The sequence below is a fragment of the Mandrillus leucophaeus genome, unplaced genomic scaffold (genome assembly GCF_000951045.1).
Source record: "Mandrillus leucophaeus isolate KB7577 unplaced genomic scaffold, Mleu.le_1.0 Scaffold16, whole genome shotgun sequence".
Taxonomy (NCBI): Eukaryota; Metazoa; Chordata; class Mammalia; order Primates; family Cercopithecidae; genus Mandrillus; species Mandrillus leucophaeus.
The window spans coordinates 1,044,072-1,067,594 of record NW_012101587.1 but is presented as its reverse complement, the minus strand read 5'-3'; the positions used below and the strand labels follow the sequence as shown (position 1 = coordinate 1,067,594).

The 23,523-nt window shown below is 38.4% G+C and overlaps 1 protein-coding gene across 1 annotated transcript in view; it reads left to right on the top strand.

Moving 5' to 3' along the window:
• Nucleotides 1-23,523, top strand: part of ATP9B (ATPase, class II, type 9B) — a 305,353-nt gene that overhangs the window by 20,095 nt on the left and 261,735 nt on the right. Inside the window, exons 4-5 of the mRNA XM_011975874.1 lie at nucleotides 2,254-2,367; nucleotides 13,095-13,203. Coding sequence (XP_011831264.1) covers nucleotides 2,254-2,367; nucleotides 13,095-13,203 — 223 coding nt within the window. The remainder of the gene's footprint in view (nucleotides 1-2,253; nucleotides 2,368-13,094; nucleotides 13,204-23,523) is intronic.

Genomic DNA, 23,523 nt, shown 5'->3' with positions numbered 1-23,523 from the left:
TGTCTTTGCTACTTCACATTATAAATCTCAGACCTTGTTATATTGTTATATCATTAGTTATGTTTAATTGGGTATTATGTTAATTTTGAATACTGTAGTTTAAATATTTTATTACTTTTTTGTTGCTAGTGATATTACTGGCTTAAATTATAAAACAGTTCACATACAATTGGAATAGTTGAATACTTTTTGTTTTTTGTATGTCATTCCTTATTTTAATAGATTTATCTATCTTTCTAAAGGAAAAGGAAGCTGGTATTGATTATATTTCTATACCAAAGTTTTTGGCATGTTTTAGGTCTTTCATTTGCAAGAAAAGCTCTTGATTACATGGAATGTGGGCGGCTTTGTCTTGTATATTTAATTTAAATAATCATGCTGACATTGTATTGGGCATTGATTTTACCTCCACCCCCACCTCATCCCCATCCACCTAGTGATTGGCAAATACTTGGTATCTAATGTACTTCTTTATTAAAACCCACAAAACTAATGGCTTCATAATTAAAAGACTGATCTTTTGTCAGGATAATAAAATGTAAACTGTCTTATAGGCAGATAAATATTCACATCTTTATTGAATGTAGCCACTGTTTTCTGCTTAGGTTTAAATTATTAAATACTCACAGATCTCAGAGATTGGCTAAGCAGTGTACGTTTTCCTAAAGGTCAGCAGGTTCAGTCAGTAGACAGTAGAGTATTGATTACAGTCGTTTAAAGCCAGCAGTGCAGCTTAACTTTGATCAGTGTAAGTCCACACAGCCTGCCCAGATTGGCTGCATGCTGAAAATACCTGTGGATGTGACTGTATGATGATTACCATGTATATGAGTTTTTTATCTTAGATTGTCTCTGAAATTAGTCTTTTCATCTAAAATGTAGTATTTTAGAAACATTTGGTAATTACACAGTAGGAATTCTATGTCATTTTTACCACAAATGGCAATTTCTAAATTGCTAATAGATATAATTTATGCTAACTGAGATTTTAAAGAAATCACTAAGGAAAAAGCACTCTATTTCCTGCTGAGATTAATTTATGAAATAATTCAGAGCATTCTTAGACAGCAGGTTGAACGTGGTTATGAACATAAATGCATTGTCAGTGTAACTGATTTTGAGCCCCACACATCGCTGTATGATGATGCAGATAACCTCATTTTCTGAAAACAAGTTGCAGACTCTGTAGGTCAGCAATGAGCACTTAACCCATTGCCCTGCTTGGTGAAATTTTCATACCTTCCAAGTGGCATAGAAATGGCATCCAAAGAGATTGCGATTTGTAAGTTGCAGGTTTGCAAGTTTGATTTGAATTGTGGTGTGCTGTTTGAATTATTCTCATCTGTAAACATAAGTTTTGTTCCATTTTGATTTTCAGTGTAAATCTAATAATTAGAGACATTTGTAAATTGAGATCTATTCATATATTAGATCTTGGGTTTTCGTCCCTAAAGATAATGATTTGAAGTAAAAACCGAAACCAAAACCTTGCAGTATTGACATTCCTGATATTTTATTGAATGGTGAAATTTCTTTTATATTTGAAAATATTAAGAATTAACAACCCAAAGACCATAAGAGTAGGTGAGTAGTTGTCTTCTTGAAAATTGGTCTGCAGTTACAACTTCTTATATTTTGTCTTTTTCAATGTTTTGAGGGAAGTAAATACCCACAGGAGATTAAGGCAGTCTATCTCGTGAAGTCAGCCTCTTCACATTTGGCTTGTTCACTCAGTCTTTGTAAAGCCACCTGGATGTCCGTGTTAAAAAAAAATGTGGCTATTTATTTGTTTTTTACCACTTCATAAATATAAGATTAATATGTCTTTTCCATTGTAAGATTTTCTGAGTCATTATCAAGATACACCTGTATATTTACTGGCTTACTGACATTGGGAAGGTTTTGCTATCTTTTTTTGATGTTCATGTAAAAACTTACTAAATGAGTATGGAAAACTGGAAAATCTCATATAAGAAAAATAAAAAAACTTTTAGGTGACATTTTTTAACATAATTGAACGTCCTAATTGTCTTATTTTCAGTTTATTTAAAATATATTTTGGGAGTAACCTTACCTTTCTTTGTAATATAGCTATTAGAAAGCCAATGTGAAAATTAATACATTTACTTTGAATCAGAACATATTCTCACTGATGGAAATGTGGTTATATGTTGTGCTGATTTTAACTGTTTAATTTAGGTATTAAATTTTTTCCTTGTAGGAATTTTGTTAATTTTCTCTTTTCCTTTTTAGGTTTTGTATGAACAATTCAAGTTTTTCTTGAATCTCTATTTTCTGGTAATATCCTGCTCACAGTTTGTGCCAGCATTGAAAATAGGCTATCTCTACACCTACTGGGCTCCTCTGGTAAAAGAAAAGACTTTAAAAATTAAGTTAAATTATGAAATATTTAGAATATAGTTTTAAGAGTTGAGATGGTTAAAAGTTAAGTTGACCAGATTTTACAAACATGATGTTGTTGCAGTGCATCACTGAACTTCTTGTAAAAGATTTTGCTGAGTGACTTCAGTCCCTCTGAGAACCATGGGAAGCGTGGTGGTAGCATGCTGCCTGTAGAGCGGTGGCAGAGGGGTTTTCCTTGGTCATTCTGCACCTGTGTTAAGGGTGCAGGTCATCAGCAGCTCCCTCCTGTGTGATGCAGCTCTTGGGAATGGGGCTGTGGGTCTGTTCTGTTACTCTCTTCACACCCTGACCATGGTGAGCATTCTGAAATATCCAAGTGCAGTACATACGATGTCTGGTTGACATCTCAGTGCATAAAGTTTTTCAAAAGGCCAATGATGCAATGATGCTTGTCAGTGAATGTTTCCATTTCAAACATATGCTGTCTTGATAGTCTTAAGCTATTGGCTGATAGTTTTCATTGACTTTTAGCTTGTACAGACAAGATATACATCATCTTTCCTCCTTTCATGGAAAAATGTACTACCTCCTTTATTTTTATTCTTTCGGAGCTAGAGTCTCACCCTGTTGCCCAGGCTGGAGTGTAGTGGCACAATCTCGGCTCACTGCAACCTCTGCCTCCTGGACTCACACAGTTCTCCTACCTCAGCCTCCTGAGTAGCTAGGATTACAGGCGTGTACCACTACACCTGGCTATTCTTGTGTTCTTAGTAGAGTTGGCATTTCACCATGTTGGCTAGGCTGGTCTCAAACTCCTCACCTCAAATCATCCACCTACCTCAGCCTCCCAAAGTGCTGGAATTACAGGCGTGAGCCACCGCACCTGGCCTCTACTTCCTTTCTTGGATTTTCTCCCTTTTGGGCAAATGACCCGAGGAATCTAGGTAGGAAACACAGAGAGTGAAAGGGTTCCTTCAGTGAAAGAAGAGAGCATTCTTCGGGGGGCCACGTGAGTTGTGGCCTTCCACATGGAGAGCCGAGCTGTCTGCTCCTGAGGGATCTGTCCTGGCCTGGGTAGGCTCCATCTCCCTAACCAGAGAACTCCAGATGAAGCAGGAGAACTGGAAGACAGATTCAATTCTTGTTTCCTGGACAGGCACAGTCAGGCTTTCCTGTTTGCCTGTAGTAAAACCAAGCTGAGGGACATTTTTTGATTTCTCTTTCACATAGACTTCATAGTAGGGTGGATTTGAGGAATGAATAACTTTATATGTAATATAAACACAAAATTACTAGGTAAATGAATACTTTTTAGCTTATTAAATTAGTAAGATTGAAAGAGACGTTGGAGCTGAGCATGGGTAAAACTGTAACACTGTGGTGCTCATCCCATTAGTATAGATGTAGCGTGCTCCCCCGTTGGTATGCATAGTGTGCATGCACACCTGTGTTGCCTTTATGGAGGGTCATTGATAATATGTATTAAAGACCTGTTACTTGAGGAATTTATCCTAAAGAAATGATGATTGATCAAAGTCTGAAGAATGTCCATTATAAATATTTTAAAAAATCAAATGTCTAACAATAGATTATTTAAACTCTGCTATATCCTGTGTACTTGTTGGAATACTGTGTAGCTTTAAAAATGGTGATTAGGAAGTGTTTAGTAACATAAAAGTTACATATTAGAATAAGTTTTAAAAGGTGGCTCAAAATATGTATAGAATGAAATCCGCAGTTCTTTTGATCAGTCAGTATTGAGCTCCTTCATGTCCAGCCCTAGTCTAGGAAATGTTGATACAACAGTGAACAAGACAAACCAAAGCCTGTTCTAATAGAATTAAAATTCTGGGAGAGAAGGCAGTATACTCCTAATGCCACGTAGGCAACCATCAGGCTATGAAGAAGAAAATGTGAAGCAGGAAAAACGAGTAGAGGATGAAGGGGGTGTTCTATATGGGATGGTCAAGGAAGGCCTCTTTTGTGAGGTGACATTGGAATGACATCTTACTGGTAAAACAGTCAGACGGGTATGAAACAGGGAAGAGGGTTGCAGGCAGAGGAGCAGCTGCAGAGGTCTTGGACTGTTTGAGCGTGTTCCAGGGTGTGAGGAGATCATCCAGAAGAAGGGTGTGGGTGGGAAGAAGCAGTTGGAAAGGAGGTCACAGGGCCTGGCGTCAACTTTTCCAATCCTCTCAGATTTCGTCCTGGGTGGAAAAGGAAGCCGTGTGTTTGTGTATGTATTACATATATTCACACACAGAAGAAACACTGAAGTGTATACAACAGAATTTTGAAAGTAGTTGTTGAAGCTAGGTAACTGTGGAAGGGGGTATGGATAACTATTTTTCCTTTCTTTTCTCCACCTTCCACTACATTAGCAGTAACCAATTCTGAATGTGAGATTATAATTCCTGTGTATCTGTTAATAGTTTTACTACGTTTATATCTATCATTAAAACAATACGCAATACTATTTTGTATGCTTTAAAAATTTTTATAAAGGTTATCTTTTTTTTTTTTTTTTGAGACGGAGTCTTGCTCTGTCACCCAGGCTGGATTGCAGTGGTGGATCTCAGCTCACTGCAAGCTCCGCCTCCCGGGTTCACGCCATTCTCCTGCCTCAGCCTCCCGAGTAGCTGGGACTACAGGCGCCTGCCACCTCGCCCAGCTAATTTTTTGTTAGTTTTTTAGTAGAGATGGTGTTTCACCGTGTTAGCCAGGATGGTCTCGATCTCCTGACCTCGTGATCCGCCCGCCTCGGCCTCCCAAAGTGCTGGGATTACAGGCGTGAGCCACCGCGCCCGGCCTATAAAGGTTATCTTAATCTGTGTGGCCTATTGCAACATACTCTTTTTTTTTTGAGACAGAGTCTTGCTCTGTCACCCAGGCTGGAGTGCGCTGGCGCAATCTGTGCCCACTGGAAGCTCTCCCACTGCAAGCTCTGCCTCCTGGGTTCACGCCATTCTCCTGCCTCAGCCTCCCGAGTAGCTGGGACTACAGGCGTCCGCCACCATGCCCAACTAATTTTTTGTATTTTTAGTAGAGATGGTGTTTCACCGTGTTAGCCAGGATGGTCTCGATCTCCTGACCTCGTGATCCACCTGCCTTGGCCTCCCAAAGTGCTGGGATTACAGGCGTAAGGCGTAAGCGACCACGCCCGGCCGATTATATTTACGATTTTAATGTATTTATTTCTAGCCCCTTTTTTTCTATTCGTAGCTTTCACAATTGTATTTACTGCTTAAATATCATTTCCCAGCTGGGTGCTCATGCCTGTAATCCCAGCACTGTGGGAGGCCAAGGCGGGAGGATATCTTGAGCTCAGGAGTTCAAGACCAACCTGGGTAAGATGGTAAAATTCCATCTCTGCCAAAAAATAGAAAAATTAGTTGTGTGTGGTGGTGCATATCTTTAGTCCCAGCTACTCAGGAGGCTGAGGTTGGAGAATTGCTTGAGCCTGGGAGGCAGAGGTTGTAGTGAGCCAAAATTGCGCCACTGCACGGCGGCCTGGGTGACAGAGTGAGACCCTGTCTTCAAAAAACAAAAAATTGCCTCGTGGGTTAAAACTGTTTTAACTTAAACAATGATGGTCTGAGAACACAAATTCTTCTTAAAAAAGTAAAGGAAAATGTATTTATGTATATTTTGCTTCGGCCTTTTGAACTTACCGTGATTTAACTAGCTTTTAACCAAAGAAAATGTCCTTTAGATGGTTCTTTATGAAGAACTTCATTTGATTTGTTCACAAAATTGATGATCTTGGCCATACTTGAGTGAAGTGTGCACGCAAGCACACACACATCTGTTTATCAAGACAAGAAAACATTTCTTTGTTTTTTCTTTTCATATGCTCGTTCATTTCCAGTTCTAGCTGCAATTTTTAGTCCTTTAACTTGAATTTTCATCCTGTTATTTTGAAGTACTTTATCATTTTTTGACATATATTAGCTTTAATTATTTTTGGGTAAGTACCTCAATAAGCAACTACTTCAATATTCATGTAAAAGATGTTGTTATTCCACTACATTTGCGTTTTAAGTTTTTAGAGAAGTGAAAAGCCACTTTTTCCATTTGAATGATGCTTGACGTTGCCTTCTGATACACCTAGATGAATTCTCTCATGTCCTGAGTATCATATTGTTAGATCTGAGAATTGATCTACTTTTTAAATCATTTTCTTTTGTTCTTTGGTTTGGCAGCAACCACAATTGATGCTACGTTTCAGATAACAAATGATGAATACTATGCTTTCACTGTTTATATGCATCTTAACCTTTGATTGAGCAAATCTCTTAAAAAGTTGATGTGCACCTTACGCTTACCTTCAAATCCGAGAAGCAAGCTTACTAGGGCATATTGATTCTTTTAAAAAGCTTTTAAAAATGTTGAAAATCAAGACAGTTTGAAAAATTAGACAAAGTTAAGGAATAATTAAACATACACTAAATCTAAAGAAATCTCTTTAAAGGAAACTATTTAAAATAATGCAAATTTGAAAATACATATAGATGTCTCTTTTTAACTGAAGAAAATGTTCTTCCACAAGAATTCCTCATAAGCCCTTGAGTTCTTGCATTTTCTGTACCAGTTTATATTAACCCCGTTGTGTCCAGTGCCTGTAACACTATGTGATCTTTTTATATACATTGACTTCTTTTCAATTTTTTCTCGTTCTCTAAGGTTCTATAACTTTCTCAAGGAAAAGATACTAGTTAACATTTCCAGATTTCTTCTAGCCAAAATCCTACCACTGAGGCATAAAACCATTTTACAGTTGTCGGTTATAAAATTCTATTTCTGTTGTTCACTAATTTTAAATAAAACAAGTTACTTCAAACTTACTCCCTCTGTTCTCTAATTAAAATTGAGATGTTTTTGAAAACAGTGATAGCTTAATTAATATTTCTTTTTAAGTTACTTTTGGTAATATTATTTATTAGCTCTAGGTCTGAACTAATTTATGTTATATTTTCCCATATAGTAGAAGTGTAAATTGAAAATAAGTTGATTTCATTACATTATCATGTCTGGATGAAGATTACCTTTCATATTCAGCTTTCAGAACAATTCTTTAAAGCAAAGCTTGTGTAATCAGAGTAACAAAACAGAATGTCATGCTTCTATCAAAATGAATGAGGTAGAATAGATCTGTCTATGCAGAAGATCTTTAGATAAAGACAGCTCTGGCTCTAACAATTTTTAACATTGTATCTTCTATATAAAATGTCTTCTGCTACTTTGTTAATAGATAATTGGCAACCAGATAGGCTGTAGGCGAGAAATCAATCTATGAGGACTTTGATTTTTCAGTCTTATTTAAAAATCCTTCCTTCCATCCACTCTTTTTTCATGTGCGTGTCTCTGCATTAGAGGTGTGGGCAAAGTAAGAAAAGGAAAATAAAATGCAATTACTTGGAATCATGCAGAGACAACCATTGTTAGTGATCTGTGTGGCCTTGGTAAGGTTACTTACCCACTTTGTGTCTCAATTTGCTTATCTGTAAATTAGAGGTAAAGATACATACTTTGTAAGACTTTTGCGCCATTTAAAAGGGGTAACTCATTTAGGATACTTGGAAAAGTGTATGGCACATGATAAGCCATCAAAGGCAAACCTGTAATGTACCCATCTAACTTTTTCTCCTTTTACAAAAATGTGTATTGTTTTGGACTCACTCCACGTGGTTCTTGGGTTATCTGGAGAAATAGGAGAAAGGCTGTGGACAAGCCATGTGAGAAGAAGTCCATGTTGTCCAGTCTGTCTGACACACTCGTGCACAAATACTGCTGTTTCCAGGATGTCAGTAGTTTATATGGCCCTTCTGCTTCCAGTTTTGATTTTTCTAGGGAACAGTGTTATAGCATAAACCTCTGACCTGGTTGGTACCGAGGTAGTGGGAAGACCCAAGTGCTCCTACAGTAAGACTTGGTTACTCCAGTCCTCCATAAACCACCAATCTGTAATGATCCATTTAAGAACTCAGATCTAAACTCTTACGGTAGAGGCTCATTTATTGTAGACTCCAGTGGCAGAAGGAAATGGTGGCCTTAACTTCCCTTTCCTTTAGTCTCTTTTATGTTCCTAGGCTGGCCATTGGGCATTTCCTCGGGATAGATATGCTGGAGATGGACGTGATGGTGGTGACATCTTTTGGATGTTGAGAATCCTACACTTGTGTTACTTATTCAGAGAAACAGATTTGGAAATGTGTTGTAAGGCAGCTTGGACACTCTCATAGTCCTTGCCCATGACCAGGATCCTGTTTCCTCTTAACAGTGTTTAACTCCTGTTTTCAGGACTTGGGACCTAACCCTCTTTGTTCTGTCTTCTTTAATACTACTTCATTTGAAGTAGGAGCTTAATTTCACTGACTTCCTTGAGTTCTTAGGAACTAGCACATTTTTGTGGTTTGTGATTACTTAATGAATTTGGTTAACTTTTGCTGTCTTTAAGCCATAAGTTTAAAGGGGTGAAAATGAGAGTCACCTGGAGAGTTTAACATATGTGTCTGAGATCTCTTCCCTGGAAATTAGAGGTAAAAGTACACATTTCAGATAGGGTTGGAGCAAATTTGTGTTCCAAAAGTCTTTCAGGTGATTATGATATGCTTACCTGATTAAAAAACACTCCTTTAAAATATTGTCTATACTATATAAATAAAATGTGCTTGCTAATCACTTTCATTCTCTGTCTCAGTGAGTCACAAACAGAACTTTAAGAAGTTACCTCTGCATCATGAACATGAGTCTGTAGCAGTAAATCTTCTCTTACGTGGGAATAGCCGCAGACAAGTATATTTCCTGGATTCAAAGATGCATGTTTTTTATGTTATTAAAATTGAGCTGTGGCTTATAAAATGTATATATTTACAATGCTGTTGTCTTCCTACCCAAGACTACTACTAAAATAATACTGATGTATCTTAAAACCAGTGACATCGTTGAATCAAGGAAATAGAGCATTTCGTCATATGACTCTGTGCTATGAATTTCTTACTTGTGGACATTCAGGTTATTTCTAATTTTTCATATTCATGCTGTGATCCTAGAATTTTTCCTTTAGGATAAGTTTCTAGAAGTAAAACCACTTGGTTAAATATGTGCAAATTTTAAGGCTTTTGATAACACCAACTTTCTTCGAACTTTTTTAGGGATGTCTGCTGCTTTTGCTTTTCATATTCATTTTCTTTGTTTTTCTGTTGCTAACTCTAGTTCAATAAAACGATGAATTTATATTCAAGTTCTTCTTTGTCTCTAACTAATAGGCTTTTTGATGACTACTTTTATTTCATTGCTGCTTTGTCATGACTTGTTATCAGCTTTGAAGAAACTAGCCATCATTCCCTATTGTATATTCTTCACTCTATTATGGAGACATTTATTATAATACAAAAATTTCTTCTGTTCTTAAAATTTTGTACTTCACACAGCTGGCATCACTCTTAGTCATAAAAGACTGAATGTGTTCCCCTTAAGCTTAGGAACAAGGGTGTTTGCTCCCACCAGTTCTATTCAACGTTGTATTGAAGGTAAATAGGGCAGTTAGAAGAAAATGAAGTAAAAGGCGTCTAGATGGAAAGAAAGAAGAAAGTCTCTCTCTAGTCACAGATGGCTTGATCTTGTTTATAGGAAAACCTAGGGAATCTACACACGAAAATATTGTAACTAAACAAAATGAATTAGCAGGGTTGCAGGATACAAGATGAACATACAAAAGTCACTTGTATTTCTAGCAATGACCATCCCAAAATGAAATTAGGATAACAATTCCATTTATAATTTCATCAAAAAGAAAATAATAGGAATAAACTGAAAGCATGAAATTACATACTGAAAACTATGAAAGAATTTTGAAAAAAATGAAAGGTCTGAATAAGTGGAAAGTCGTTCATTAGTTGAAGGACTTAATATTGTTAAGATGGCAGCACTCTTCAAATTGACCTACAAATTTAATCCAATGCTTAACAGAATCCTAGCTGGCTTTTTTTTATTTAAAAAAATTTTTTTTGGAGAAATTGGCAGATTGAGCCTAAAATCCATATGAAAATACAAGGGACTCAGAGTAGTTAATACATCGTAGAAAACAATAGATCAAAGTTGGAGGACTCACACTTTCCCATTCCCAAACTTACTACAAACTGTGTGATCAAGACAGTATGGTACTGACATAAAGATAGGTGCATAGATCAATGTAATTGAGAATCCAGAAATCAACCTTGACATTTATGACACATTGATTTTCAACTAGGGCACCAAAATAGTAACTCTTATAATTCAACAATTAAACCTAGGAAAGAAGTAGGTAAAGGGTCTGAATAGACATTTACCCAAAGAAGATATACAAATGTCCAGTAAGCATGTGAAAAGTTGTTCAACATCATTAGTCAGTAGAGGAATGCCAGTTAAAACCAGAGATACTACTTCACACCTAGTAGGATAGCTACAATACGAAGGGCAGACAGTAACAAGTGTTGGTGAGGATGTGGAGACATTGGTACCCTCATTAGTTGCTGGCGGGAATGTAAAGTGGTGGAGCCAATTTGAGGAACAGTTTGGCAGTTCCTCAAAATACTACGCGCAGAATTACCATGTTGTCACCCAGAATAGGAAAACCCATAGAGACAGAAAGGAGATGAGTCATTGCCAGGGCCTAGGAGTGGGAGGGAATGGGAGGTGACTTCCAATGGCTATGGTGCTTCTTTTTGGGGTGATGGAAATCTTCTAAAATTAGATGATAGTGATGGTTGGACAACTCTGTGAAGGTACTAAAAAACGAATTGTATACTTTTATAGTGTTAATTTTATGGCATGTGAATTATATGTCAATAAAACTATTATCTAAAAAAAGAATACAGTGTGTGCTAAAGGACCTAAGTGAGGTCTTACTCTGCTCATCAGCCGTTGTCTTCAGTGGAGACCAGGGCAAATACATGGCACATGCCGTGCCATGCCTGCCTTTTTTGCAAGTGGGGCACATCACAATTTGTTCATGGCTGCTTTTTCCTTGAGTCCAAGAGTGGCTTCAGGATACTTCTCAAAACAATGCTTCCAGTAACCCCTGGGAATACACTGGCAAAGGTCAGAAAGACATCATGGTGTTTCAGGAGACTACTCATAGTTCCCTAGTGTTGAAGGATACGGCAGTATTGAGTGGGGGACAAGGCTAGAGATCTGTCTATTCGTACGGTTGGGGACTTGGGGAGAGCACTGTATTTCAGTGGGATAGCTGGGGAGAGCCTGGGTCTGGCTGGGGTGCCACACGGAATGCAGTCAGGCTGGAGAGAGGTGTAGAAGGAAGCACAGTTAGCAGTTGGAGGAAGGAGCCATAGTATTGCTTATGGACGATGGCAGTGGGATGGGTAGAGAATTGGGCCGTCAGTGGACTGAGGCCAGCTTTGGGGTGACTGGATAAAGTGGGGTGCATGGCACCAGGAGAATGTGCTGTCCAGGAAACCAAGGGATGGGGAATTAGAAAGAGGGCCTGGTGAACGATTGTAATGCACAGAGGAATGGGAAGTTTCTTGAGATGGTCCACCTTACTTGAGAGTAGTTTTAGTCAAGTGGTGGTGGAAGGAAATTGTGGCAAGTGGAGAAGTAAAGTGGATGTGAAAAGGTTTCCGATGGTGCAGAGTGCAGACTAAGGGCTCGATGTGCTCAGGGAGAGATGGTTGTAGGGCCAAGGGAGGCTCATGATTAGGGGGAGAGCACACAGTGTGGCTGAAGAGAGATGGCAGAGGGGCTGAAAAGGAGTGAGAGACACAGGCTGTCAGGTTGATTTTGAATGGGAAAGAGACTGGAAGAATCCATGTTTAAGTCATGACTGTTAAAGGGGTTTTCAAATAGGACACATGAGAAAAATACCATTTCAGTAAATATAAGAAACATTCTCCAGCAGCACACTTAATTTGGCCTATTGGTTATACAGAAAACAAAAAACTGAAATAAAATAGATTATTTTGCTTTCAGTGGACATACATCCAGTGTTCCGTTATTTACCATTTTGACTGAAGCAAGGTCATCATTAATAATAGAGATTGACTTGAAGAATATTTCTGTAACATGTCAGAAAATATATATGCAGCCTTTAAAAATGATGGGCATTAGCTTTATATTAGTCATATAATGGGCTTCACAATAAATTATGAGTATATAAAATTTTTTTTCTAGATAGCATCATATTAGTAATAGTCAGATTTTTGCTTAAAAGTGAGATGAAAGCACTATAATTGTTCATCTACTGGAATTATATAATAATGCACTATGTAAGAAAATTGATGTGTGATTATCTGTCTGGGAATTGTTTTGTGTTCCTAAATACTTTTATTCTGTAAGAAAAATTTAAGTGCAGAAATTAAGTATAAGATTTTTATGTCAGTGATTGTAAATTTTGTATTTGAATGCCCAAGTATTCTAAATGTAATTTGTGGGTTTATTGAAGATTGTTAATTTCTTTTTCTTTGGGTTACTAGGTATTTTCTGACATTTAGCTTGAAGTATATATTAGGAGGTGAATTAAAAATTTTGGGAGTATACTAAGAGTTGTAAACCTTTTACAGTGAATCCTTTTGTAATATTTCATTGTTACTTTTTGACGTTTTTGGTTTTCATTTATTTTATGTTTTAGAGAGTAATATAAATGGAAGGAAAAAAGTTAAACCAAGTAACAAATAATTTTCTCTTTTTTGTTAAAGTTCAGTTTTCTAAAAATACCTTATTTTGTTTTATAGGGATTTGTCTTGGCTGTGACTATGACACGGGAAGCAATCGATGAATTTCGGCGTTTTCAGCGTGACAAGGAGGTGAATTCACAGCTATATAGCAAGCTTACAGTAAGAGGTCAGCAAGATGCTTTAATCCTGCTTAGCGTTTGCTTACTGTAATTATCATTTTAGAGTTAACATAACAAATGTATGAAAACATTTTAATTCTATTACTGGAAATAGTATTATGTGATTGTGTATGATATCTAATTAATTTCCTTATAATGTATAGTGCATGCAATTTTAGGGTAGACTTTTGTTCATTCTCTAGATGTTTGGATGTATGTCGTGCACACATATATACAAACGCACACACAACCACACAGGCATGTACATATATTATTAATAATCATATAATGTGCCCTATTGGTATATACATATTTTCTGAGAGGCATAATGTCACTTTATCTAAAATCTATCTTGGTGTTATATTTTAAACACACTCATAAAGGTCAAACGTCTATACCATGGCATTAACCTATTCTTAAGTACAGAGGCCTTTGAACAACAGAAATAAATATCGTGATCCGAGATGGTAACTGATGCATGCACGTTTCTTCTTAACCTTCACTCAGGGCCTTAACTCTTGCTTCACTTACATCTTTCAAGCGCTTGTTTATGATTTTTCAGTCCATAGTAGTAAAAGAAGCAATGTATTAAGAAGAGAGGGAGGAAAATGATTACAGGTAGGCATGAGACAGTAAAAAAGTGACTGAAAACCTTGGGAATAAGGGAGATGCTCAAAAACTGAATGGGTATTCATAATAACCCCAAAGTCTGTTTAAAAAGTTTACAGTGGATTTTTATCTTCTGTATGTAAGAGGACATTTACAATGAATTATTTAACTTGAGATAGTACCTTCAAAAATGACTTACTTTTAACACCTTATTGGGCTGTATTTCACGTAACATAAAATTTATCCATGTAAAGTATACAATTCAGTGTTTTTTGGTATATTCATAAAGTTGTGCAGCCATCACCATCACCGTCATTTAAGTTTAGCACACTTTTGACATTCTCAGAAGGAGCCCTGAATACATTAGAAGGCAGTAGTCATTCTCTGTTTCCCTCACCACCCTAACCCAGCTCCAGGCAGCCACTGTTCTCCTTTTTTGTCTCTGTGGTTTTGCCCACTCTGCACATTTCATATCAATGGAATTATGCAACATGTGGTCCTTTGTCACCAACTACTTTCACTGGGCATGTTTTCAAGGTTCATCTGGTAGTAACTTTCATCAGTACTTTATTTCCTTTTGCTGCTCAGTAATATTCCAATCTATGATAGAGCACGTTTTGTGTACCCATTCAGTAGTGGATAGACATTTGAGGTTGTTTCTTCTTTGTGACTGTTGTGAATAATGCAGCTATGGACATTTGTGTACAAGCTTTTGTGTGAAAATTGTTTTCATTTATTTTGGATATATACCTAGGAGTGAAATTGCTGGATTATTTGGTAACTCTATGGTTAGCGTTTTAAAGAATTGTCAACCTGCTTTCCTAATTGGCCACACCATTTTACATCCCTACCAGCAATGGATGAGGGTTCCAGTTTTCCCACATCCTCACCTGTACATTACTCTCTGCCTATTTTATTGTAGCCACTGCTTTTTGATTAGAGTGGGTGTGAAGTAGTATCTCGTCGTGGTTTGGGTTTGTATTTTCCTAATGATTAATGATGTTGAGCATCTTTGCATTTGCTTATTAGCTGATTAGCTGTTTGTATATCTTTTCTGGGTAAATAACTGCTCAGATCCTGTGCCGAGTTTTTTTTTTTTTTTTTCTTTTCTTTTTTTGAGACGGAGTCTTGCTCTGTCGCCCAGGCTGGAGGGCAGTGGCACGATCTCCGTTCACTGCAGCCTCCGCCTCCCAGGTTCAAGCAATCCTCCTGCCTCAGCCTCCCGAGTAACTGGGTTTACAGGTGCCTGCCACTGCGCCTGGCTGACGTTTTGTATTTTTAGTAGATACGGGTTTCACTATGTTGGCCAGACTGGTCTTGAACTCCTGACCTCGTGATCCACCCGCCTCGGGCTGGGATTACAGGTGTGAGCCACGCCCATCCCTTTTGCCAACTTTTTAACTGGGTTGTTTAATTCATTTTGTGTATGGGGTAAGGTGTGGGTCCATATTCTTTTGTATGAATATCAGGTTGTCCTAGTATGATCTGTTGGAAACAATGTTTTTTCTCCATGGAGTTGAAAAATTATTAAAACTCTTCGATGCTTGAATGGTGGCATGGTGGAGGAAGGATGAAGAAGGGGTAGGCCTTAGTATTGGAGGAAAAAAACCCCAAATGGCCTGGTAAATTATGTGTAACTTTGCATTGTCTTTGTAAGAATATAATATAGATCTATCTTATTTTTAAAATTGTTGTAACGGAGGGGCTAGGCAGAGATGTTTTTCTGGTGTATTTATTGTATCATTCAGAAATAACTAGAGTGGTGATGGCAGTGAAATGGCAGAGTTGGCGGCTCCATATGTCTGCCCTTCCACAGAAACATTGAAAATCAGGCAGAAACTGTTAGAACTAACTACTTCAGAGCTCTAGAAAAGTCAAAGGTTTACAACACCCAGGAAATTGCTGCTTCCAGAAAAAGTCAACCTAGAAACAGTTGGAAAGATTTTTCCCCACAATTGCCTTGATCTCAACACCTTCTCCCAATCCTGTAACAGGGCACTAGTCTTGAAGATGATGGCCCATGTTCGCCGTTTGCAGCTTATTCCAAAAGAATTGTTTCTGCGTCTAACCAGTTGGGGGACTGCTTGGAGGGTTGACGCTAGGTGCTTGTCTTTTTTCACCTAACTTGAACTCAGGACAGAAAAGCAGAAATGTAGTGGGATTTCTCAAACATATGCAAGGCTAATGAACAGCCTGTAGTAGCCTAGGGCCAAAGATGACAGTCAAGCCAGACAGTAGAGTGTCAAGTGCCAGGCAGAAGAAGCTGGGGAGGGAGTCTCTTTGGGAAATTTGAGCATTCAGGAATTCCCCTGTGCTGCTGGGAAGTTTGGAAGTGACATGCAAGCCAAGAACTGGAGGCACGCCCAAATCTAAAGTCTTTCCCTCTGGCTGGTTTCTAGGCTCAGTGCAAGTAGGAGGGGAAGGATGCAGCAGAGTTGTTAATGGCCTGGCTAAATCCTGCGTGAGGCTGCAGCACAGAGCCAGGCTGCAAAGCCCAGGACAGGTTTTGTTTGGGTTTGTTTCCTCCTCCCATGCCCCTCCTTTTTCTCTCTTCGTATTGAAGGGAATCTTTGTCAGAACACTGTCTGAATATAAGAATGGAAGAGAGACTTTAGAGACCATCCATGATAAAGAATACACACTTTACAAAAATAGTGTAGAAAAATCAGTAGACGAACACAGCTACAGCATGTAACAATAAAATCAACCAAGAAGAGGGAGAAATAGCTAATTTCAAGAATTACCCGGTTATAATATATGTCCAGTTTTCTTTTTTTTTTTCTTTTTTTAGACAGAGTCTTGCTCTGTCGCCCAGGCTGGAGTGCAATGGTGCAATCTCAGCTCAGTGCAATCTCCACCCCCTGGCTTCAAGTGATTCTCCTGCCTCAGCCTCCCGAGTAGCTGGAATTACAGGCATGTGCCACGATGCCTGGCTATTTTTTGTATTTTGTAGAGATGGGGTTTCACCATGTTGGCCAGGCTGGTCTCGAACTCCTGACCTCAGGTGATCCACTTGCCTTGGCCTCCCAAAATGCTGTGATTATAGGTGTGAGCCACTGTGCCCGGTGTGTGTCCAGTTTTCTACAAAAAACATTACAAAGTATGCAACAAAACAAAGTGTGGCCCACTCCCAGAAGAAGGTAATAGTAGCTGCCCCTGAGGAAAGCCAGACATCAGACTTAGGAGACAAAAAGTTTAAATCAGCTGACTTAAGTGTGCCAAGGTGCTCAAGGAAATCATGGGGATATTGCTTAAAAGATATCAGGAGAATGATGTAAGAACAAGTAGAGGATTATCTAAAGGAAGCAAACAAATTCTGGCACTGACAAGTATAGTAGGTGAAAAGAAACACTAGAGGGTTTCAGTAGCGGAATTGAGCACACCAGAGAATCAGTGAACTTAAGCCTAGGTCAATTGTACTTACCCAGTTTGAGGAGCAGAAAGAATGGAAAAAAAAAAAAAAAAGAGCAGCTCTTAAGAGACCTATGGGACAGCTTCAAGCATACCAAATACACATGATGGAGATGCAAGAAGGCGAGGAGAAAGAGGACAGAGAAAATACATGAAGGGATAATGGCCAAAAACTTTCTAAATTTGATAAAAGACATTAATCTGTACATTGAGGAAGTGCAGCAAAGCCCATGAAGGATAACAGGAGAAAAATCCATAATGAGATACATAACCAAGCAGCTGACACCCACAGACTAAGAGGACACCCTGAAAGCAGAGAGAGAGAGAAGTAACTGGTCACACACAAGGGACCCTCAGTAGGATTTTTCAGAAGCCATGGGGGTCTGAAGGCATTGGGGTGACATTTTAAAAATGGTGAGAGAGGAGCAAAAAAAACCTGTCAACTAAGAATTCTGTATCTGGTAAAACTGTCATTCAGAAATGAAGAAGTTTTCTGGGCCTGGTGGCTCATGCCTGTAATCTCAGCACTTTGGGAGGCCGAGGCAGGTGGATCACCTGAGTTCGAGACCAGCCTGGCCAATGTGGTGAAACTCTGTCTGTACTAAAAATACAAAAATTAGCTGGGCATGGTGGTATGCACCTGTAATCCCAGTTAGTCAGGAGGCTGAGGCAGGAGAATTGCTTGAACCTGGGAGTCAGAGGTTGCAATGAGCTGAGATCATGCCACTGCACTCTAGCCTGGGTGAAAGAGCAAGACTCCGTCTCAAAAAAAAAGCCAAAAAGAAGTTGTTAAGACATTCACAGATAAACAAAAGCTAATACGCTTTCGTGCATCTAAGGGCATTATCAAAAATGTAAAAAGAAAGAATGAGAGAAAATTGTATATCTGATAAGGATCCAGTATCCAGGATACATGAAGAACTCTTACAATTTCAACATCAGAAAGATAATCCAATTAGAAAATACACAAACGACCTGAACAGACAGTTCTCCGAAGAAGATATACAGATGGCCAACATGCATGTGAAATGATAAGTCAGTCAACAGCCTTAGACCATAGGGAAGTACAAATCTGTATGAGGCATCACCATATACCACTGGGTTGGCTATAATTTTGAAAATATAGAATATCGCGTGCGAGAGAGGATCCGGAGAAATTGGAATGTTTGCACATTGCTTGTGGGAACAAAGTGGTTCAGCAGCTGTGGAAAACACACTTTCAGTTTCTCAAATGGTTTAAAAGAATTTAAAGCAGGGACCCAGTGTTTATTTAGTGTTTATTCACTATTCACAATAACCAAAACGTGATAATAGCCCGGATGTTCACTAAAAGATGAGCGGATAAACGAATGGATAGCAAATTGAGAAATCATGAAGGGTTGCTACATGCTACAACCTGGATGAACCTCAAAAACATTATGCTATGTGGAAGAAGCCAGATGCAAAAGGTCCCATACTGTGTGACTTCATCTATATGAAATATCCACAATTGGTAAATTAGTAGAGATAGACTGCAGGTTGGAGGTGGCCATGGACGAGCGGAAGAAGGGAGCACGAAGCATCTGCCTAACGGGCATTGGATTTCGTGTTTTGGTGATGGAAATGTTTTGGGACTTGATAGAGTTGGTCGCACAACATTGTGAATACAGTCAATGCCACTGAATGATGCACTGTAAAACGGCTTTTTATGTTATGTTAGTTTCACCCCAAAATGGCATAAAATGTTCAAGAAGACATTGTGCTGTTACGTCTTTCGTACGTCTGTGATACTTGAACTTCAAGTACTTTAAAAATAATTTTCAGTATGTTTATTTCAAATGTACATGAAAATTTACCATTTGAAAAAGCCATCATTGCTGGTCATCTAAGAAGTGGAAGTTTCACATGTCAATAATAATAATGACAGCTGCTTTTTGACTTCCTTGTGTGTGTCAGATAACATTTAGAGTCCTAGTTCTCATATCCAGCATCGTCCAAAGGGGAGTTGATGTGCTTTCCAAGTTCTAGATGAGAAACCTGCGGTTTGTGAACTGTTTGCCCTGAGTCACAGTAGTTTTAGGTAGAGCTGGTGCTTGAACCTAGATCATCTGACTCCAATCCAGTGTTCTTTCAGCTGTGGCACACTGCTTCATGGCTGGTGGTTCTGATACAGATGTTTGATGAGTAAAACCGGTAGTGTTAAAAAATGCATCAGTTTAGGCTTATTATTGAGCACAGTTTAGAATTTATTTTTTCGTTAAGAATGTTTGCTGTTTACCTCCTCCTCAGTTTCCAGTATTTCACAGTTACTTCTTTGAATGGCATTGATGGCAGCCTCCTTGTGTGCCTTTCTGTGGTTTGCTGAACCATATTTACAGCATTTGGAGTGTGTTATTTTGGAGTTCTCAAGCATACACTTATAGAAGTAAACTGGAGGAATGTTCTCTGTTACTTTTTTCTTTTGAAAAGGAAAGCCACTTATAAATTGCTTTGTTTGGAAACAGAAAATATTTTAACCAATATATTATCACAGTCACACTAGAATTATTTTGAGTTATCTTGTGTTTTATTTTCTGATACTTTTTTGGGTGTAGGAATTTTCTGTGTATGTTGCTGTTACTTTACTTTCTTCTTGTTTATGGCTGCTTGTTTTTGTTTTGTTTTGTTTTGTTTTGTTTTTAGTAGAGACAGGGTTTCACCATGTTGGCCAGGTTGGTCTCAAACTCCTGGCCTCAAGTAATCCACCCTCCTCAGCCTCTCAGAGTGCTGGGATTACAGGTGTGAGCCACTATGCCTGGCCTTTCTTGAAGTATACTTAAATCATTTTTGTTTCCGTGGTCTAACATCTGAGCAGCGTTTGAAAAGAATCCATCCCAGTATTTCATTTAGGAACATTCGGTATACATCATGGTATTAGATTGGTGCAAAAATAGTTGCACCAAGTAATTTTGTCATTGGAAGTAATAGCAAAAACTGCAATGACTTTTGCACCAACCTGTATGTCTGCTATGTAATGATATTTCACGAGCACTTTCCGTTTATTATCTCATATTTTTAGTTCTCTGTGGCTGGACCAAGGTAGATATACTCAGACATGGCCATATAGACTCAGGAGTGGTTATAAACACACACACACACAAACACACACACTCAGGTGGGTAGATATACTCAGGCATGGCCACGTAGACTGAGGAGTGGTTGTAAACGTACATATACACACACTCAAGTAGATATATAAACTCATTACCACTGTTTTTTCTCAGGTCACCCTTAGAGGGTCTGCATGAATTCATTTCTTAATGATATGTCGACTACAAGTCTTTCCATCCTTCCTTTTCACTTGATATGTGTGTGCCACCTCCAGGTGTAACCAGTGCTTCTAACCAGGGAGGAGATACTTCTTAGTCACTAAAGCTGACTGAGGTCTGCCCCCCACGCAGCCCTTGAACAGTCCTTAGCTGGGCCTGGCTGATGGGACTTGACCGGTGGGCCTACAGCTCCTGGCCTGGCTCCAGCTCTGGCTCCAGCTGTCTCTTCTGCCTGAAGTGGCAAATGGACTCCTCACTGCTGATACTGTTCCATCTTTCCTTGGCAGTAGCCCTTTCTTTTCAAAGTAAAAAGTATTTTCAAAAAGTGAATCTGATGCCATTTTATGGCTTAGAACCCTTGAGTCTCATGTGACTTTCCAACTCCCTGGCTGCCTGCTCCAGCTCCTTCTGTGATTTCTGAAGTGTGGTTGCACTGGTTTTTCCTTTAGTTCCTTGAATAGGCCTCTCCTTCTCCCTCTTAGAGACTGGCGTTCAAAGTAATAGCCACTCTGTCTGGGGGTTCTTGTTCTGTCCTGTACTGTTTGGCCACTTCCTACTCAAAACTTCAGGTTTTATTAAAAGATTATCTTAGAGAGGTCTGCCTCGATTTCTTCAAATGTTACTCCCCACCCCAACCCACACATACATCCCATGGCGCCTGTACCTCCCTGTGGGAAGTGGCATTACTCTGAAGACTACTTCAATTCCTGGACTCTCAGTTTCATGAGCATGGGGTTCTGGTTTCCCCAGGAGTAAGTAGAGTCATTGGCACGTGGTGAGCACTCAGTAAACGGAGGGAGTCAAGGAAGAAGAAAGTTCCAGATCCAGATGAAAGTGCTGAGTCCGGTCTAAGGTCAGGGGGCTGCCCTGCTTTTATAAATTACTTATTTAATACCTTTTGTTTCTGTTTTTACCTTATTAGAAAAAATTTCATTGTTCATTTGTGATCTTTTATAAATTACTTAATACCTTTTGTTTCTATTTTTACCTTATTACATTTTTACCTTATTACAATTTTTCTACTAAAAGGAATTTGCCTTTGTCACATGTAGCAAATATTTTTACCTTGACTTATTTTTTAAAAATCATTTTTCTTGGATGTAATATATAATTTTTATATAATTTAAATCTCCTGACCTTTTGTGATTTTTACTTTAATCTTAGGAAGTCTATTCGTTCCCAATATAAGTGAGCATTGTGTTTTCATAAAGTGTTTCTGGATTTTCATTTTTTGTAGTTAAGTTTTACTGCATTCATAATTTTACACTTAAGATGTATACTATGTGGAGAAGGGACCTTTCTTTTCTCTTTTTTCCCCACAAATGCTCAGCAGTTGTTTCGAAACCATGTTTAAAGTTAGCAGAGTTCTTCCCCAAACCTTTGAGACTTAACCAGGTTTCTTGTCCAAGGACTCAGAATATGAGCTGGTTCCCCTGAACCTGTGCCTCTCTGCCTGAGCACAGTGTGGGCCTTGTGTGCACCAGGACTGATCTCAAGATGAATTTTATGTTTTATGTTAGTTAACACGAAAAGCCCCAGACTCCAAGTCATCCTTCAGATTCTCCATTTTAATCACCATGGGATAGTGTGTATCTTTATTCTTACCCTTGGTCTTTTTTCACTGGGTTTCCAGAATTCACGTTCTTTTTTTCCTTCATAACCTGAAGCTTTTGTATCTATGGATTCCTCTCTGAAGGTACCTTCCCGCTCTCAGACTGTGGCTCTATTCTGAGGGCCCACGTCCTAAACAGACCCTTTGGTGGCCCTAGTTTTGGCTCCTGTAGCCTTAGTGCCACTCCACCTGCAGTTAGGCCGCTCTCTCTAGCTCATTCTCTTTCGTGCCTGGACTCCAGTTATTTTTCAACCTCCAGTTTATTGACTTTGCATCCTTTCTACCGTTCCTAGCCCCTTCAATCTTCTATTTGAAGAAGTCCAGTTGGTCAATTTTATTTATGATTGTGCTTTTGTTTTTCTAAGAACTCTTTACCTAACCCACGTTTACAAATGTTTCCACTGTTGCTCCTGTTTTCTTCTAGAAGTTTTTTAGTTTGAGGAATTATACTTATGAATATCCATTTTGAGTCTATTTTTGTCTACTGTGCAGAATATAGGTGGTTTTTTTTTTGCATGTGGACATTCAGTTGTTGTCAGTAGTTTTTTGAAAAAGTGATCCTTTTTCTACTGCATTGCCTTTGAACTCTTCATGTGAGTTTATCTCTGGACTCTCTTTCTGCTCCACTGATCTGTTTGTCTGTCTGTAAACATCATGCTCTTTTGGTTACTGTTGCTTTATCATAATTTTTGAAATCAAGCCCTCAACCTTTGTTCTTCATTTTTGGAGTTGTTTTTGTTAGTTGTAGGCCTATGACTTTTATAATCGGCTTGCCAATTTCTACAAAAAAGCTCTCTCCAGTTTTGAATGGGATTTCTTTGGTTCTGTAAATCCATTTGGCAGAGAACTGACATTTAAATAATATTTAATCTTTTGACTCATGTGTGAAATGCATCTTTCCTTTTAAAATTTTTTTCTCAGCAGTGTTTTGTTGTTTTTTGGGGGTTAGTTGTCTTTTATGTCTGCTTTGAAGATTTTGTTAATAGTTTTGAGCGATTTGTTTATGATGTGCCTATGTGTAATTTTCTCTATGTTTTTATGCTTGGGATTCATTTAACTTTTTGAATCTGTGGGATGTAAGCTTCATTAAATATGGAAAGTGTTTAGCCTTTATTTCTTCAAATATTTTTTTCTTCACTCTCCAGTGTCAGGGTTTCCAGTTATACCTGTGTTAGACTGTTCGAGGTAGTGACACTCATTGATGTTTTTAAATTTTTCTTTTAAATTCTTTTTTCTGTTTTATTTTGCACAGTTCTATTGCTGTTATTCAGATTCACTATTCTTTCCTTCCAGAATGTCTGTTCTATTGTGTGTTAGTCTGTTCTCATGCTGCTAATAAAGACATACCCAAGACCAAGTAATTTATAAGGAAAGAGGTTTAATTGACTCACAGCTCAGCATGGCTGGGG